The sequence below is a fragment of the Adiantum capillus-veneris genome, chromosome 13 (assembly GCF_014529385.1).
Source record: "Adiantum capillus-veneris isolate H3 chromosome 13, ASM1452938v2, whole genome shotgun sequence".
Lineage (NCBI taxonomy): Eukaryota > Viridiplantae > Streptophyta > Polypodiopsida > Polypodiales > Pteridaceae > Adiantum > Adiantum capillus-veneris.
In genome coordinates, this window is record NC_140943.1 from 150,370,073 (window position 1) to 150,387,311 (window position 17,239).

General features: G+C 42.4%; 1 protein-coding gene across 1 annotated transcript in view; it reads right to left on the reverse strand.

Moving 5' to 3' along the window:
- Positions 1 to 10,088: 10,088 nt before the first annotated feature.
- Positions 10,089 to 17,239, reverse strand: part of LOC147445077 (methionine aminopeptidase 2B-like) — a 104,749-nt gene continuing 97,598 nt past the window's right edge. Inside the window, exon 12 of the mRNA XM_086527566.1 lies at positions 10,089 to 10,620. Within this exon, the coding sequence (XP_086383692.1) occupies positions 10,510 to 10,620 (111 nt within the window). The 3' untranslated portion in view covers positions 10,089 to 10,509. The remainder of the gene's footprint in view (positions 10,621 to 17,239) is intronic.

Genomic DNA, 17,239 nt, shown 5'->3' on the forward strand with positions numbered 1-17,239 from the left:
CTTCCAATGCAATAAAGATTAGCCATGAATCATTAACTCTAATCACATCATCAACCAAGCATCACCTACACACATTAAGCCCACCAAAGTGCAACTTGCCATATACTAGAATCTCAAAGCACACACTAATTGCATTGGTGTTGGCCTCTCTAATCACCACATTCCAATCACGATACTTCATCAAAAGCTACACACACAAGGTGAATGGTGCTAGAGTTTCGTTAAATCCATCCACACATGAGCAAACAATAGGACACATACACTAATCACAAGATTAAGAATCAACCTAATTAGAGATGTTAAATATCTCAAATCAAATGCTCATAGAAGGATATGAGTGGTCAATAAACAAGAAGTCATCACATACACTCAAATCTAGAATAATGAGAAGATGAAATTACTTCATGACACAATAGAATATAGAAGAATTAAGACTAATGAAAAAAGTAAATATTAGATTAAGAAATGCTTCTCTAATTATAATGGATTAGCACTAGTCTTCTAAGCATGGGCATTAAGCTCAAGGCTAGGCCATCCATAAAGTGAACACTCAAGAAAGAGCTCTCAAAAATGGATACTCAAGAATGAAGCCTATTTGCGTAAAGGCTTACACCACAATCCTTTCTACTATGGGATTCAGTTTGAGCCCTCTAGCTAGCATATATAATTTGGAACTCCCAATGAGCCCAAGCTTGACCTTATACAATGTGGATAGGAAATATTGTGCACATCCATAGAAAATCTCAAACTTGGTGCACAATCGGTGTCGCATGTGTTAGCCGTTGTTAACAACAGATATATCGTCTATACCGTCTAAACTCCGCAAGACAACAGCCTGAACAAAAACCTTAGAAACAACTTTTGCAAGGTCTCGAGCGTACATGTGAATCAAAGCATTGCAAATCATGTCATGGCTGGCACATCATACCATTTTACTCATCACAAAGCACTCATCTGCTTTCTGCAATGACAGATGATACCAATATTCAGGGCTAGAAAAATACATTTTTTCCAAGCATAGAAAATAAGGGAAAACTTGAAATTTTTCCTATTTTTAGGTCAAAATTTAAAGCTTTTGTGGGTATTTACACTAAAACTTGTGTAAATCTCTTGGATTTCTTCAAGGCAAGCTCAAAATCTAGCCGAGATTTCACAATTTCAATCGGTTAAAATACATTGGACTCCAATTTTTTTCTTAAAGTTTCCAATATTCTCATCCCAAAGCACTCTATCTACTTTGTGAGGATTCCACACGATTTTTCATCATCTTATAATTTCAACTAGGCTTCTTTGCTTTGTGGATGCCGACTCCTCTTGCGTCAATCCAACAATTGCGCCTCACAGCTTCGTTGTGGCATTCCCAACTCTTTGTTGTTTCTGAGTGCCATTCTTGATTGTCATGCATTTAACGTTTTGTGTGTCCTCTTGCAGGCCATCAGATGCATACATGTTTGTGATTACTACATATGCATGTACACTCGATGGCAAATTTGTCCAAGCTTCACATTTCCGCATTTTTGGCAAGTATCTAGAAGAGCATATTGAATCAAACAATAATTAGATATTGTTGTCTTTTTCCTTCCATAGAAATTTTTGTGCTTTTGTGATGACACTGCATTCGGCATACATGTTGTAGATAAAGCAATATCTGGTTCTTCAAGAGCCTTCAACTAGCAGTCTCATTGTAAATTCTCTCCCGGTGTCAACGTATTGCGCGATTCCATAAGCCTTCATGTTGCATACATAGGTGATTGCATTTGAAACACAGTTTGCATCTACTCAAAAGAGCTCAGATAATTCTTGGCATAACCATGTTGGACAGACATATCAACACACTTCAAGAGATGACAAGTCACTAGCAAAAAAGAGATTTTCTCCCTTTACGTCTTTTTAGTTCAATAAAAACATGTTCATACCCTCAATTTCTGCTAATGTGCAATAACAAGTTCTTTCCCTCGCTTTTTACATCATGGTGCATCTCACTCTGCCACTGATCTCTCTCCTACTCTTTACCAATGTGTTCTCATTCCTCACAGCATGACACTTTTCCTAGAGTTGTTGCTTATTTTATTACCCTTTTTCTTTAAATCTCTAATGGAAAAAATTGGGCGTGAATTTACTTCAAAACGGTATATAAAGATCGTGGTAATTATAAATGCATGGGATTCTGAAAGCTCTATGTGGTGGGGAATTGTAGATCCTTTCTATGAATCCAAGAGGCAGCATCATGATGTGGTTTGTGAGGATATGTGTTCAAAGTACAAGGAAGAGGAAACCAAATATAAAAGCATTGTTAGGTAATGGCATCATCATGATTCTTTCGATAACACGGTCAAAAAATCCAACATCTATCTAATAAAATAAAGGGTGCCCTACTTATACTGCCCATACTTGGCATTGAATGCATTTGAAGAGATGTAACAACTTGAAGAGAAGGCTTGCATAATACCTTTATGCTATGAACAATGTGTTGCTCTGAATATATGTATACTAACATCGTTCCATCTAAGCTCAGGTATTTTGTCCTAGTCTTTCATGCTTGCCAATGGTATGTTTGAGAGAGAGAGAAAGAGAGATCAATTAAGGGTGCCTTTTTCTATCACATGTATGAATATTAATCAAATTTGTGGCACACGATGCTACAATTAATCACCAATCATGCCACGCTCCATCGTTTTAGATGAGTGTGCAAGGGGTGTTGGCGCTATTCTCTCGTATTACTATACTCACAAACTTTTTAGAAGTACAGGGACTCCTGTATTAGGAATTGGCTTTGGGCTTCCAATATTGGACTCGAGGAGAATTATATAAAATGGTCACATGTAATATCAAATGCTTCTCTTCATTTGGTAGATAAATGCAATAGTGATCAACATGGTTAACAAAGAATATAATATTAAAACAAGAATCTTGATTTTTGAAGCCAAGGAAGATAGTGGCACGGACAATAGATGGTTCAAGCTCGTAGTTACGAAGTTCATAGACAACCTTGCATAATTTACACCATAGTTCCACATCATGAACATGCCACAAATGTTGAAGATGATGAAACAGGAAACAGAAGGAAGACAGCAACTCAGAGTAGGAAGAAGATGGAGAAGGAGAAGACACAGAGCTTGTGTACGAGATCTCTGTAGTCTCTCTCTTTGTATTGGAATAATAATTGTATACAAACTCAGAGCTACAAAGCTTATATGAAACCCTAAGAGATAAGGTGTCCTTTCACACCGGATGTCCAGGGGGAAAAACCCAGTGGGAGAAAAGTGCCCCTGGTGAAGCGCGTATACACACTAACACTACTACATGTCTACAAATCCCCCCTGTAGTGATAGTGTGAATCCGTACAAGGTAGCAGATCATCATGTGTATGAGAGTAAGCCCAAAGCTTTTCGGAAAGCTTCAAACTTTTCTCGTGATAACGCCTTCGTGAATAGATCTGCAATGTTATCCTGTGTAGGACAGTAAGTTAGTGTGATCTCCCCTGCATGTAGCCTTTCCCTGACATAGTGGTAGTGAACCTCTATGTGCTTTGTTCTTGCATGAAATACTGGATTCCTTGCAACTGCAATAGCGCTCTGACTGTCAGTGAAAATGGTAGTGGGTGCCTGTTGACACTCACAAAGATCTGCCAATAACCTGCGTGTCCATACACAATCAACTGTTGCCGTGAAAGCTGCCCTGTACTCAGCTTCACAAGTTGATGTAGCCACTGTGGGTTGCTTCTTGCTTAGCCAAGATATACATGCATTTCCCAAGAAAAAACAATTGCCACTTGTGGAATGTCGTGTGTCAAAATCACCAGCCCAATCTGAATCGCTGTAACCAAGAAGCTGCATAGAACTGTGCTTTCCATACATATCCCCCCTTGGAAAGAACATGGCAAGATTAGGGGTACCTGAAAGGTAACGAAGTATGCGCTTCACAGCTTGCCAATGATGCATACCTGGGCTGTGCATAAATCTGCTTGCTTGTGAAACCCCAAATTGAATGTCTGGACGAGTGTTGCTTGCCAAATATATCAAGCAACCAACCGCTGCTGCATAAGTATGTACATCAAAAGGTTCTCCAGCATCATGCATGCTCAACTTTGATCCAGTTTCTACGGGTGTAGAGATTGGCTTACAATTTTGCATACCAAACTTGTCCAAAATTTTATGCAAATATTTTGCCTGCAACATGTATATGCCATCCTCTGATTGCACAAACTGAATACCCAAGTAATAATGTAGCAAACCAAGATCAGACATCTCAAAGGTTTTTCTCAAAGCATCTTTAAACGCTTCAATTTCATCTGCAGTATTGCCTGTAAGAAGCATATCATCCACATAAAGTGTTAGCATAATGAGAACTCCATCTCTCTTTTTGACATACAAAGTACTTTCTGTTGGACTATTCTGAAATCCCTGGCCAATCAAATAAGTATGTATCTTCTCATACCATGCTCTTGGAGCCTTTTTGAGACCATACAAAGCTTTACGCAATCTACATACCTTTTTCTCTTGACCTTTTACAACAAAACCACTTGGTTGACTTACATAAACTTCTTCCTGCAAATCACCATTCAAAAAAGCAGTTTTGATATCCAACTGATGCACTTTCCAACCATGATGAGCAGCAATTGCAACTAGTGATCTAACTGTGGACGCACGAGAAGTAGGAGCAAAGGTTTCATCATAATCTATGCCTTTCTGTTGCACATAGCCTTTTGCCACAAGCCTTGCTTTGTACCTGTCAACAGTACCATCTTGTTTCCTTTTTACCTTAAAAACCCACTTTGTACCAATAGGCTTTTTACCTGTAGGCAAGTCCACTAGATCCCATGTATGATTCTTATGAATAGAATCAATTTCTTGCTGCATAGCATCTTTCCACTGAACACACTCTAAAGCTTGTTCACATGAATCAGGCTCATCTGCATCACAAAGAGTGCTAAAGCAAGCCAAATCTACTTGCTCTCTGCCAAAAGTAGTACCAGCACGTATTTTCCGTGGCAACGGTGCATCCAACTTGCTATCCTGCAAAGTTTTCTGAACCCATTTAGGCAAGGTTCTTTCTTCCCTGAGAACTTCTTGCTCTTCACGCACAATTTCCTCTACATCATGAGGTGTCACATGCTGATCAAAAGATTGATCAAGATTATCAACCTGTTGTGAATCTTGATTTTCCACAAAAGAAGGAAGCAAACCTTCAAATACATCATGTGTCTGCATATGAGGTACATCAAAAGCAACCATAGGTTGAGCAGTAGTTTCTGCAAAAATTACATCACGACTTTCAAAAATCTTGTTTGTAGCAGGATTGTAAAGTCTATAACCTTTACTTCCACTACTGTACCCCACAAATATACATTTGATTGCCTCATCATCAAGCTTCCCACGTAACTGCTGAGGGATGTGAGCATAAGCAAGACAACCAAAAACACGAAGATAACTGACTGAAGGTTTTTTGTCATACCAAGCTTCATATGCAGTAATGGTCTTCAAGGCACGAGTAGGACACCTGTTCAAAACATGTGCTGCACAAGCAACTGCCTCCATCCATAGCTTATGAGGCAAACTCTTAGCCTTGAGCATACATCTAGCTGTCTCCATTAAAGACCTGTTCTTCCTTTCTGCAACACCATTCTGTTGTGGTGTGTATGGCATAGTGCATTGGTGTTTAATGCCTTTCTTTCCCAAAAAATCCTTAAATGCACCTGACATGTATTCACCTCCTCGATCGGTACGAAGAGTCTGTACTTTGCAACCTGTTTCATTTTCAACCATGGCGACATAATGTTGAAAAACTGCAAACACATCTGACTTTGCTTTGAGTGGATACACCCAACAAAACCTGGAAAAGTCATCAATGAAGGTCACAAAATAAAGGCTGTTTCCCAAAGATGGCGTCCTCATAGGACCACATGCATCACTGTGTACAAGCTGCAACTTTCGTGTCGCTCTAACTGAACCATCCTGCGAAAATGCAAATCTGTGCATCTTTCCAAGAACGCAACCTTCACATACATGTCTTGGTGGCATCTCCAATAAAGACAAATCATGCACCATATTATGACGTTGTAAAGTCATCAAACTGCCATAACTAACATGCCCAAATCTAGCATGCCACAACTCAGCATCCTGCATGGCCTGAGTCTTTGTTTCTGCAATACATACCTGAATCTGCTTTTCATAACGATCTAGCACAAATAGTCCATTTTCCAGCGTACCTGTAGTGATAAGAGAATAACCATTCTCTCGATCTCGTACAACACATCTGTCATCCTCAAAAATGACCCGAAGACCATTTTTTGCAAGAGAGGATACAGACAACAAATTCTTCTTGATCCCTGGAACATATAAGACATCTGGCAAGCATAAATCTGAACCATCTGAAATGGTAATCAAAATCTTACCAACGCCTTTGATTGGATAAGAAGCATTATTTGCACATGTCACCTTCTTTCCTGCTGGAGCTGTATCCAATGAACAAAACAAATCCTTCCTTGAAGTAATATGCCTGGATGCACCACTATCAAAGTACCAAATCATTTGTGTCTTGTCAACACTGCAAGCAGAAAAATTTGAACATACTACAAAAGCATAAGAATCCTGCACAAAGTTTGCAGACTCTTCTTTAGCTGTAGAAGAATCACTAGAAGCTGAAACAACCAAACTTGACTCTTTCTTCTTTTCTTTAGCAATTCGCTTTTTACACTCATTAATGTAGTGACCAGGTTTCTTGCAGTAGTGACATTTACCTTTCTTCTTGGACTTGTCGGAATCACCTTTAGATTTCTCTGAAGACTGTCCTGCACCAGACTTGGAGTGATGAGCACTCTCTTTACCCCTGTTTTTGTTCTGTACAACGAGAGCATGATCCATACCATCCACCTGTAAAGACTTGTTCTTACGTGATTGATCCTCCTGCAATAGCAAAGCCACTAACTCTTCAAAATGAAGAGGGTCAGGATTAGCTCGCAAAGACAGAGTCAAAGAAGTCTGAAAAGTCAAATAAGATGGTGGTAGTGAATTGAGTGTTTTGGAAACCAAGTCCTTCTCTGGAATCACTTCATCAATGCTAAGCAATTGCTCTTTAAGATCCCTGATTTTTGTAAGATGCTCGACAATATCGTCACCTTCGTCCATCTGTATTTTGTCAAGTTGTTTCTTCAAAAACTCTATTCTGGCAGCATTTCTTCCTCCAAACATAGCTTGCAGAGTGTTCCAAGCATCCTCGGAAGTTCTGCAAGATCTGATATGTGGTGTGATTGTCCTCTTTATGGTTAAGGCAATCACAGCCATAGCCTGTGCATCTTTAGTATCCCATCTCTTTTGCTCTGGAGTGACTTGTGAGGGTCCTGCACCACCAGCTGAACCACGACCAGGCGTGACAGGTGCAATGCTACCTGGACGAACTTCATCTCCAGATACATAATCCCACAATCCTTTACCAACCAAAACATTTTTGGCCATAAAAGACCAAAGAGAATAGTTGATACCATCCAATTTGTCTTCGGATGTAAACGCACCAAAAATCTCTTTCTCCGTAGATTGAGCCATACTGTAGATGCACACAAGAGAGCAAAAGAACCTCCAAAAGATTCACAAATCTCCTCTCCAATCCAAGCAAAACTCTACACAAAATCTCAGCACAAAGCTAAGACAAGCTGCTTCCCAAAAGAACTGTTTACCTGAAGAAAATCTGTCAAAAAGCACACCCTCTTGATCTAAACGCCTCGGAAAAGTAACTTCTGCTACGCTGCTCAGAACGAAATTCTGAGGGCTCGAACGGCTTCGAAAGGGGGGTAAAACCCCAGGTCCCCTACTCAGAATACTCCCGGAACGTCGAGGATGCTCCCACGAACAAATTTTCCGAAAACTGCCTGAAAACTGCGATTGCGCGCGCGGACGCGAAAACGCAAGTAGAGGCTCTGGAAATCATCTTGCTCTGATACCAATTGTTGAAGATGATGAAACAGGAAACAGAAGGAAGACAGCAACTCAGAGTAGGAAGAAGATGGAGAAGGAGAAGACACAGAGCTTGTGTACGAGATCTCTGTAGTCTCTCTCTTTGTATTGGAATAATAATTGTATACAAACTCAGAGCTACAAAGCTTATATGAAACCCTAAGAGATAAGGTGTCCTTTCACACCGGATGTCCAGGGGGAAAAACCCAGTGGGAGAAAAGTGCCCCTGGTGAAGCGCGTATACACACTAACACTACTACATGTCTACAACAAAGCCATTCTTTGTAAGTAATGAAAAGACTGTGTTTCTATGATGAAGGATAAGGTGCTCACTTCCAGTGGAGAGTCACAAGTATCCTCCAAGTTGGGCCCTTACCATTTCCATAGGATGTCAATTAGCTCCGTTGCGTAGCATGTCCTTACTATACAATCTCAAAACCGTAGTTGAGGGTTTATAATTTCAGTTAAGTGATGGAAAATAGACTTCTTCCTTGGAAGTCCCAAATTCAAGGTCACAAATAGAGATTACTATTCATATGGGGGGGAGAGCCTCTTAACCATCCCTGGCAATGATCAACACGACCCTAACATTTCAACACAAAAACTGTACAAGCTTCCCACACCCACCAAACCAATTCCAAATCTGAATCACCCATCAAACACAAGAATAAACAAAAAAAGAACAAATAAACAAGCAAACATACAAGTGCACACACCTCAACCACAAGCAATCATGCAAAACATACTCACCCCAAGCACACACGTGTACAGTCTTCTTGCAGTGGTGATGTCTCTTCTATTGGGATGTACAATTGTACACGCCCTTGGAGATTCGGAGTTGGCCATCAACGATTCTTTGGTGGAGATTTCGACTTCCTCCCGCCCTCATGGTGGCCTAATTTTGCTACTTTCTTCCCACTCCTCCGATCAAGGGTTTGTAATCACTGAATATCTCAAAGGGTTTTTTTCACTATCAAATCTATTATCCTTGTATGCTGCCAGGCTGGCGTAATGCCTTCGGGCCAATACCAAGCCCCACTCCATTTGCAAAAAGAAAAAAGACAAACATTACTTATTGCTTAGAGATTTTATTCGTCCCAAACCATAAGTTCACAGGAAGGCCATCAATAGGTCGTCTGCTCCAAGATGTTGATAGGTGTAGAGAGAGAGAGAGAGAGAGAGAGAGAGAGAGAGGGGTTTTTTCCCCGGGGGGGGGGGGGGGGGGGGGGGGGGGTTATAGTTTAACATATCTCAGAATGAGCTGCCTTTGATGCACCTTACAGATGGTTAATGGGATTTCGGCTTGCCTCCAGCTGTCTACCATAGCAGTAAGCACTGATTTATGATATGCTTCTTGAATTGCAGTTACACTACGCAATTGCTTAAGCCTGTCGGGTTTTCTCTAACCCATTGAAGCCCATACCACTGGAAAAGTGATGGTTATAAGTTGCTAAACTCGTGCCAAAACCACTGCCGTTTGAATGAACATGCAGCTCATAAACTAGGATTGCCAAGAAAGCTATCAGTGTGCATTATTTTCTCGACTCCCCAGAAAAATGCTAGCAGCGCTTTGCAAGGGGTCCACTTTAAGTAACAAAATCTGAGAGGAAAAACATCTAATATCTGCTATAGGTCACAAATCCTTCAAACCATGCATGTATTTGTCCCAAGCAGATGCCTTAAGCAGGCCAACAGTAACAGCATTTAAAATAGTAGTATTAGCAATTCAAGTATGCTGTGCTCACAGAAATGCAACAGTTAGTCTTCTTTGAGCCAGATTCCCAGTTGAGAAGTAGATGAACATATTAGGAGGCACCTTATACAACGAAGCTATTACCAGCAGCAAAGAGCAACAATTCTATCATCTCCACAGGGCAATCCCAACAATAAAAATCATACATAAATTTATCATAAATAAAACCTGATGACAATACTGAACCTTCTAATGCACAAAGACACACCGCTACATTTCATTACGTCGATTTCAACTCCTTGCTATTGTTGCAGTTGCAAGAAAAGAAGATAGTTATCCACCCAGCAGAGGAGAAGAGGCACCACCATTGGCTTATGCCGGTGTCTGTGGTACTTGGTAATTTACTGGTGACACAGAAATATATAAAGACCTCCTGGAGTCTTAAGAGCTCAAGGGTTTGTGATCACTGGATATATAAAGAGCTCCTGGAGCATACTGTAAGCAGTGGTTTAAGAGTTGCTAGCGTCAGACATTGATACAAAATCCGCTGATCACCACATTCTGTAAGCACTGGTTTAAGAGTTGCTAGCGTGAGACATTGAAACAAAATCCGCAGATTGAATTTTTCCACAGATGCATCACTGAATGACACTGATCATTAAACAGGCCAACCAAGATGAGTTTTTCCATAAGACTCAACTGTTTGAAAATATTTACAGTCCCCACCACAATACAGCTCGTCACCTGCCCGATAACCTACAAATTCAGTCAAAATTTGCACTCAATCAGCAGGTGCAGTAAAGGACACAAGTCGTCAACTCTCTGACTTCAGGTTCAGATTTCCTGTTGGAACTTGTTAGAAGTGCTTCAAAAGTCATCCCCTCTTGACAAGACTTCTTTACAAGTCGGTCGAAGATATATTGTATGTTCAAATTGGGCCACATAGCTTCCCTTGATATCACATAATGGAGGATATGGCTGCAAAAAGTGACAATTTCATATCTCTCTCTCTCTCTCTCTCTCTCTCTCTCTCTCTCTCTCTCTCTCTCTCTCTCTCTCTCTCATCGGCTAGATCTTTAAGGTCTGTTGGGATAGTTTCTACGACGTTAAAATTCTCTTCTTCTCGGGGGTGTGTGTGGGTGTGTATGTGTGCGCTAATAAAAAGAGGAAAATGGTATAACATTTCTATCACCCAAGTGTGGTAGATTGGTTATGCCATTTCCCTCTTGAATAACAGGTCTTGAGTTCAACTCCTCGTCGGCTAGATCTTCGGGGATAGTTTCCTACATCGTTAAAACTCTCTCTCTCTCTCTCTCTCTCTCTCTCTCTCTCAAACATTGTATCAGATTCACCACGTTGTAACTTTTTCGTCTCATAGTTCATTTGGGCCTTCTGAAAACGTTAATATAACCTTTCATTTCATCCCCCATCCCCCCCCCCCCCCGCCCCATTCTTTCCGCATCGTCGACTTTGACATGGTATCAGAGCCTTGGTGCAGAAGGGCGAAGAGAAACCTTGGGGAGAACCGGCGGTGCTACTCCCCCCCCCCCCCCCCCCCACACCTTCTTTGCTATGGCATCCTAAAATGCAAGTGGAGCCGGTGTCGTCCTTCCCCCCCATTCTCTGCTTCTTGGTGTTTTACTCACAACCCTCCATCTCCCTTGCCGGCGGCGTTTGCCCCTAGCACCATGCGTTTTGAAACGCTACGTGTCGGCGCCCAAGTGCCCTCTCTCTCTCTCTCTCTCTCTCTCTCTCCACACGAGGGTCAAGAGGGCGTAGGGGTGGGTATACTCTTCAGACAGGGATTCCAAAGCAAAGTGAGAGTGAGAACCTTCATCTTATCCTCAAAGCCGCTGAAAGTATCAAACTTCACAGCTGCACCACCTTCTTTGTATGGTTTTGGCTTTTCCAGTGCTCCCAAATCATCATAGGGAAGTGTCTGCAACATGGGCATTGTAATAGGGAACATCGGCGCCCCTTGACCATTGGCATTCTGAGTCACCGGTGCCATATTTGCCTGCTGGTCGGGAAAACCAGCCATGCCAAAATTGCCTTGTGGCACCCCAAACTCGCCCTGATTGCACTGAAACCCTTGCTGCATGCCAATATTACCATACATGGGGTTTGGTATCATGCCTTGCATAACCCCAAAGACTGGTCCTGGCATATATTGCTGGTTTCTAGGCGCATAACCAGCCATGCTCTGAAACACAGATCCGCCCCAAAAATATCCCAGATGTACCGTGGGTGGTGAACCTGTTGCATAGTCTGGAAACTAGTTCCTTGTCCATTTAATGCAACATTTGGACTCTGAAAGGTGGCTGGCTGAACTTGTGGAATCAGTGTCCTAACCACCAGTTCATGGACAGAAGGAATTTGTCTCAGAGCCTCAATTGACTCCGCAACATGCAAGTTCTCCCTACCCTCTTGAGACACATAGGGTACATGGGCTTGAGCCTCAACGGGCTCTTCTACATGAGAAAGTTTCCTTGTCTGTTGTGACACTGGTGGAGCTTGCAAAAATTCCATAATCCTAGGATTCTGCACCAACCGAGAAGACACATTCACAGCAACAACCAACCGTGTCCTAATCGCATCCTCGTCTAGTTGCCCAATCATAAACCCTTGACCTTATGGAACATTCACATCAACAAAAGGTACAGATAGGGGTGGCTGCGAACTTTTGCCACGCTCGAACACTAGAGGAGGAACAACATGTTTTTCTTGTGAAGATGAACCCTCTTGCTTGGTGTCATTCAATCTACCAGCCATAGTATAATTCCAAGTTCTTGTGCTCTCTATCCTCGCCAAAAACCAACCAAGGCTCACTTCTTAAGGAAAAAAGTGATCTTGTCCCGACCCGTAGGCTCACTAGAGGGCGGTAGACTTTAGCTTTCACCTCCATCTTTACTTGAACTTTACGACACAAAGCAACTCCACGAATAAACCTATGATTCAAATTATATACTTCAAACAAAAACGCCGCTTGGTAGCTAGAGTGCTTCCAAGCAGACATCGACACCCTGTAGGCCCCAAAGACTGGCACCCCTTTCAGTATTTCTTTATTCCTATTGCAAATAGATGATTCAAACACTTTCATCTAATTCTCACCAAGCTGTCCGAACCTGTCCATGGCTGTCATTGCAGGTTTTTAATCCAATTTCGCTAGCCTAACGGCGCAAAACCCCTGTAGGTAGTACACTTCAAGGACACTTTCCCTTGCATTTTGGAAGGGTTTCTGATGAGCTGCAGGTCAATTTCAGCGTACTTTAATTCTCTATTTTGTGACTGTCAAGTGCCCAAAACCCTACACACGCATCCCCAGGCTTTCCCGAGGCTCCCTCGATGATTTCTTTTGCAGTTTACACATGAAACCCTAAACCTGCAGAAAAACACAGCAGGCTGTAATTTTCACGCCTACGCGTGTCTCGGGTGCCCCCGCAATGGGACAATTCCCCTTTGAATCCGCCGATTTTCACGCAAGAAAACTCTCCGTTTTCAGTCCTTCGCGATGGAACCGTGCATACCTATGGGGGACTAGCAATTAGCTAATCCAATTCTTGTACAGAAGGCTCTTGCCTTGGCAAATGCGCATAAAACCCCCATAACTATACATGGTCATCTGAGAAGCCCAAGTTCCAACTAGTGGGGCATTACCATATGTGCAAAGGGGAGAGAGAGATGCACGAGAGGAGATCATCTTGCTACATGAGACAAGGGAGAAGGCAAGCTTTCCATTAAAGCTCTGATCACCTGCACCCACTACTCTCACACACACTAGTCACACTCAGTTGAAAATCAGTCCCCCTTCTCAAATTTGGGCGCCCCCTCTTGCTGATGAATCTAGAAAATTGCTCAGGAGCTGCCATGTGTCCCCTATGCCTCTTTAGTGTTAATTTCCTAGTACCCACAACTTTTAAGTGTCGTGTGGGGCCTACATGACTTTGAACTGAGCCTAGCCACCCTTTCACTCCTCGGATTTCAGTGCCGATCAGCTCGACCAGCTCGTGGTGACCTGCCTTCACTCCTATGGGTGAAACTCTCGGCTATTGGCCGTTCCACACTAGCCACACAATGTCCAACCATTTGTGACTGCAAAAGGAGGGTCCCAAAAATTAAATAAAAATCAAGGGAAAGAAACCAACAACTAAAGTTAGTGGTTGCCACAGCCTCTTGACATCCACCCCAAGAGAGCATTGGCCCCAAACCTTAGCACCCCTTTCGGTATTTCTTTATATTGCTTCCACTCGGTACAAGCCAGTACTCTGTCCTTTGCACTCCCACGCAGAGACGTGCCAAATACTGAGCCCATGGCACATATTTAAAAGCCCTTGGTACATGAAAAGCTTCCAAGTTCTAAAAGCACATGGTCCCAAAAGCTGACATCCAAAGCTGCTAGCGCAAATCACGGAAAACTTGGTGAAAACTTCCTCTATTGTTGCTTCTTGGTGAAAGACGTTTTCCTCGCAAGTCGGAAGAGCAAAAGAAGGTCCTGAGGTCAGAGAACAAATGCTTCATCTGTGAGCAGCCTGGCCACATTGCTTACATAAGAAAGGGACAGCTGATTCTGAAGATAAGGAAGACAAGAAAGGAAAGAAGCCCATGGCTGGTCTAGTGCCAGATATGGTGGGCGACAAGTCAAATTCAGATGCAAGTGAGGTTTGCAAAGCATGGGGAAAGGTCAGGGATCAAACATTGCCTATCTTCTTTGATCGAGGGGCCAAAGCCAACTTCATTTCCCCAGAATTGGCTTCAAAGTTGGGAATCAGACCTGAAGAGATGGGGTATACAGCAGAGGCAGGTTTGGCATGTCCTGGCCATACAGAGGCTGTGACACCCATCATCGGAAAGTTGCGCCTACATATCCAGTCCAATGTAGATGCTGAAGAATTTTACATCATGCCACTGAACGGATGTGATGTGTTGCTAGGTATTCCTTGGTTGTTTCGTGTACAAGGAATCATGGATGCCTACAACAAAAAGATCACTGTACAGAGCAGGGGAAAGACTCACATTCTGCATGTAAAGCTTAAAGGGGAGTCTATTCCCACTGTATCAGCTTCTGCTATTACTTCTGTAATGAAAAAGCATCTTTCTGCGTACTTGGTTTTTGCACGTGAAGTGTCAGATTGTGATGAATCAAATTTATATGTGCTAGATATAGAAAGGTCAATGTTTTTACAACAGTATAGTGACTGTTTTTCCAATTCATTACTGTCTCAATTACCGCTAGAGAGACCCGAGGACCATGCGATAGATTTGGTGCCAGGCAGTAGCCCACCAAATAAGCCTCCGTACAGGGTTAGTGCGGCTCAGCAAAAAGAGATAATGGGCCAAGTATAGGAGCTGTTAGAAAAGGGGCTGATTCAGCCCAGTTCATCCCCATTCTGTTCTCCAGTGTTGTTGGTGCAAAAAAAGGATGGCTCATGGTGTATGTGCATCGACTACCGTGCACTGAACAAGAATACCATCAAGAATAGGTTCCCTATACCTAGAATTGATGATATTCTAGACAAATTAGCAGCAGCTATGTTTAGCAAGATAGATCTAAAGAGTGGGTACCATCAGATCCGCATTAGATCAGAGGACGTGCACAAGACTGCTCTTAGAACGACGTTTGGCCTTTACGAATTTTTAGTGATGCCCTTTGGTCTCACAAATGCTCCTGCTACGTTCAATCGGATGATGGACAGAATTTTCCATCCACACCAGTAGTTTGTTGGTACATTCTTTGATGACATGATAGTCTACTCAAAGAATAAAGAGGAGCATAGGCATCACTTGGCCATTGTGTTCATAGAGCTACGCAGTCATAGGTTGCTCATCAATGCAAAGAAAAGTGAGTTTTTTCTGGAAGAGATTCACTTTCTAGGACACATTGTCTCAAAGGATGGTGTCAGAATGGATCCTGCAAAAGTTGAAGCGATCAAGTCATGGCCAGATTTAAAGACGGTGCACGATGTCCGAAGTTTCTTGGGACTATGGTCCTATTACAGAAGGTTTATCCGAAATTTCGCTGAGATTGCTTCACCTCTACATGCTCTTCAAAAGAAGGCAGTCACCTTTAGACGGACACAGAAAGAGATTTCAGCTTTTAATCTCTTAAGGAAAAGATGACTTCAGATCCAGTCATTGTGTTGCCAGATCTTAGGAAGTCATTTGTGGTCTAGTGTGATGCCTGGTAGTAGCATTGGTGCAGTGCTAATGCAAGATGGCAGGGTAGTAGCCTATGAGAGCACAATTTTGCAAGGGCCAGAGATGACCATGCAGGTCTATGAGAAAGAGTTATTGGTTGTGATTCATGCGCTCTTAAGTTGGAAACACTACCTGCTAGGTGCTGATTTCGTTGTCCAAACGGACCATCAGACCTTGCGATACTTCTTGACACAGACAAAGTTATCTGAGAAGCATATGCGATGGGCAAATATCTTGTCCATGTTCCAGTTTCAGATTGTGCATGTGGAAGGCAAGAAAAACGTTGTGGTTGATGCCTTGTCAAGAAAGCCACAAATTTCAGCTGTGTCAATTCCTTATCATCATGAACTTGATGATATGAGGGAACAGTATGAAAATGATGAAGATTTTGCAAGGGTCTTCCAGCAGCTAATGGATGGACAACATCATGAACACTATCTTCTCAAAGATGGGTTCATGATGATGCATGGCAGATTGTGTGTCACAAAGCCATTGCGACGCAAAGTTATAGAAGAGAGTCATGTCCCACCGTATGCAGGGCATCGTGGTATCGATGCTACAGTTAAAGCGGTTGAGACATTCTTCTATTGGCCTACATTGAAAAGAGATGTGGATGCCTTTGTGCGAGAATGCCTAATTTGCCAGAAGGTCAAGTTTGACAAGCAAAAGGCACCAGGGTTATTGCAACCACTACCTATTCCAGATAAACCCTGGGAAAGTATTGCTATGGATTTTATCTTTGATCTTCCGAGAACGCAGACAGGAAACGATGGTATTAGGACCATCATTTGCGGATTTAGCAAGCAGGCTCATTTTATTCCTGTCAGGAAGAAGATAAAGCCAGATCAGATGGCACGCTCAGGTATCATGGCATGCCAGAGTCGATTGTTAGCGACCGTGATCCACGCATGACAAGTTTGTTCTGGAGAGGCTTGTTTGAGAATATGGACACCACGCTCAAATTCTCTTCGTCATTTCATCCTCAAACAAATGGGCAGTCAGAAGACGCAAATTCTAATGTCCTAGATCTGTTGAAGTGCTATGTGTTAGAGCATAAAGGAAAGTGGGAGCAGTATTTGCCATTGGTGGAGTATGCATACAATCATACAGTGCATTCATCAACTAGCAAGGCACCTTTTGAGATAGTTGAAGGTGGCAAGAAAGTTCCTCCCATACTGCATACAAAGGACAAGATATTTGCAGCAGATAAGTATGTTCAGGACATGGATGAAATGTACAAGAAGGTCAAAGTGGCCTTGGAAAAGACTCAGGCAAAGCAAAAGAAAGCAGCTGATCGTCACCGTCGTGAAGTGGTATATTCACTTGGTGATTGGGTGCTTCTACGCTTTGAAAAGGCAAGGTTAAAGAAGATGAAGGGCAAGGAAAGACTGTTTCCAAAACT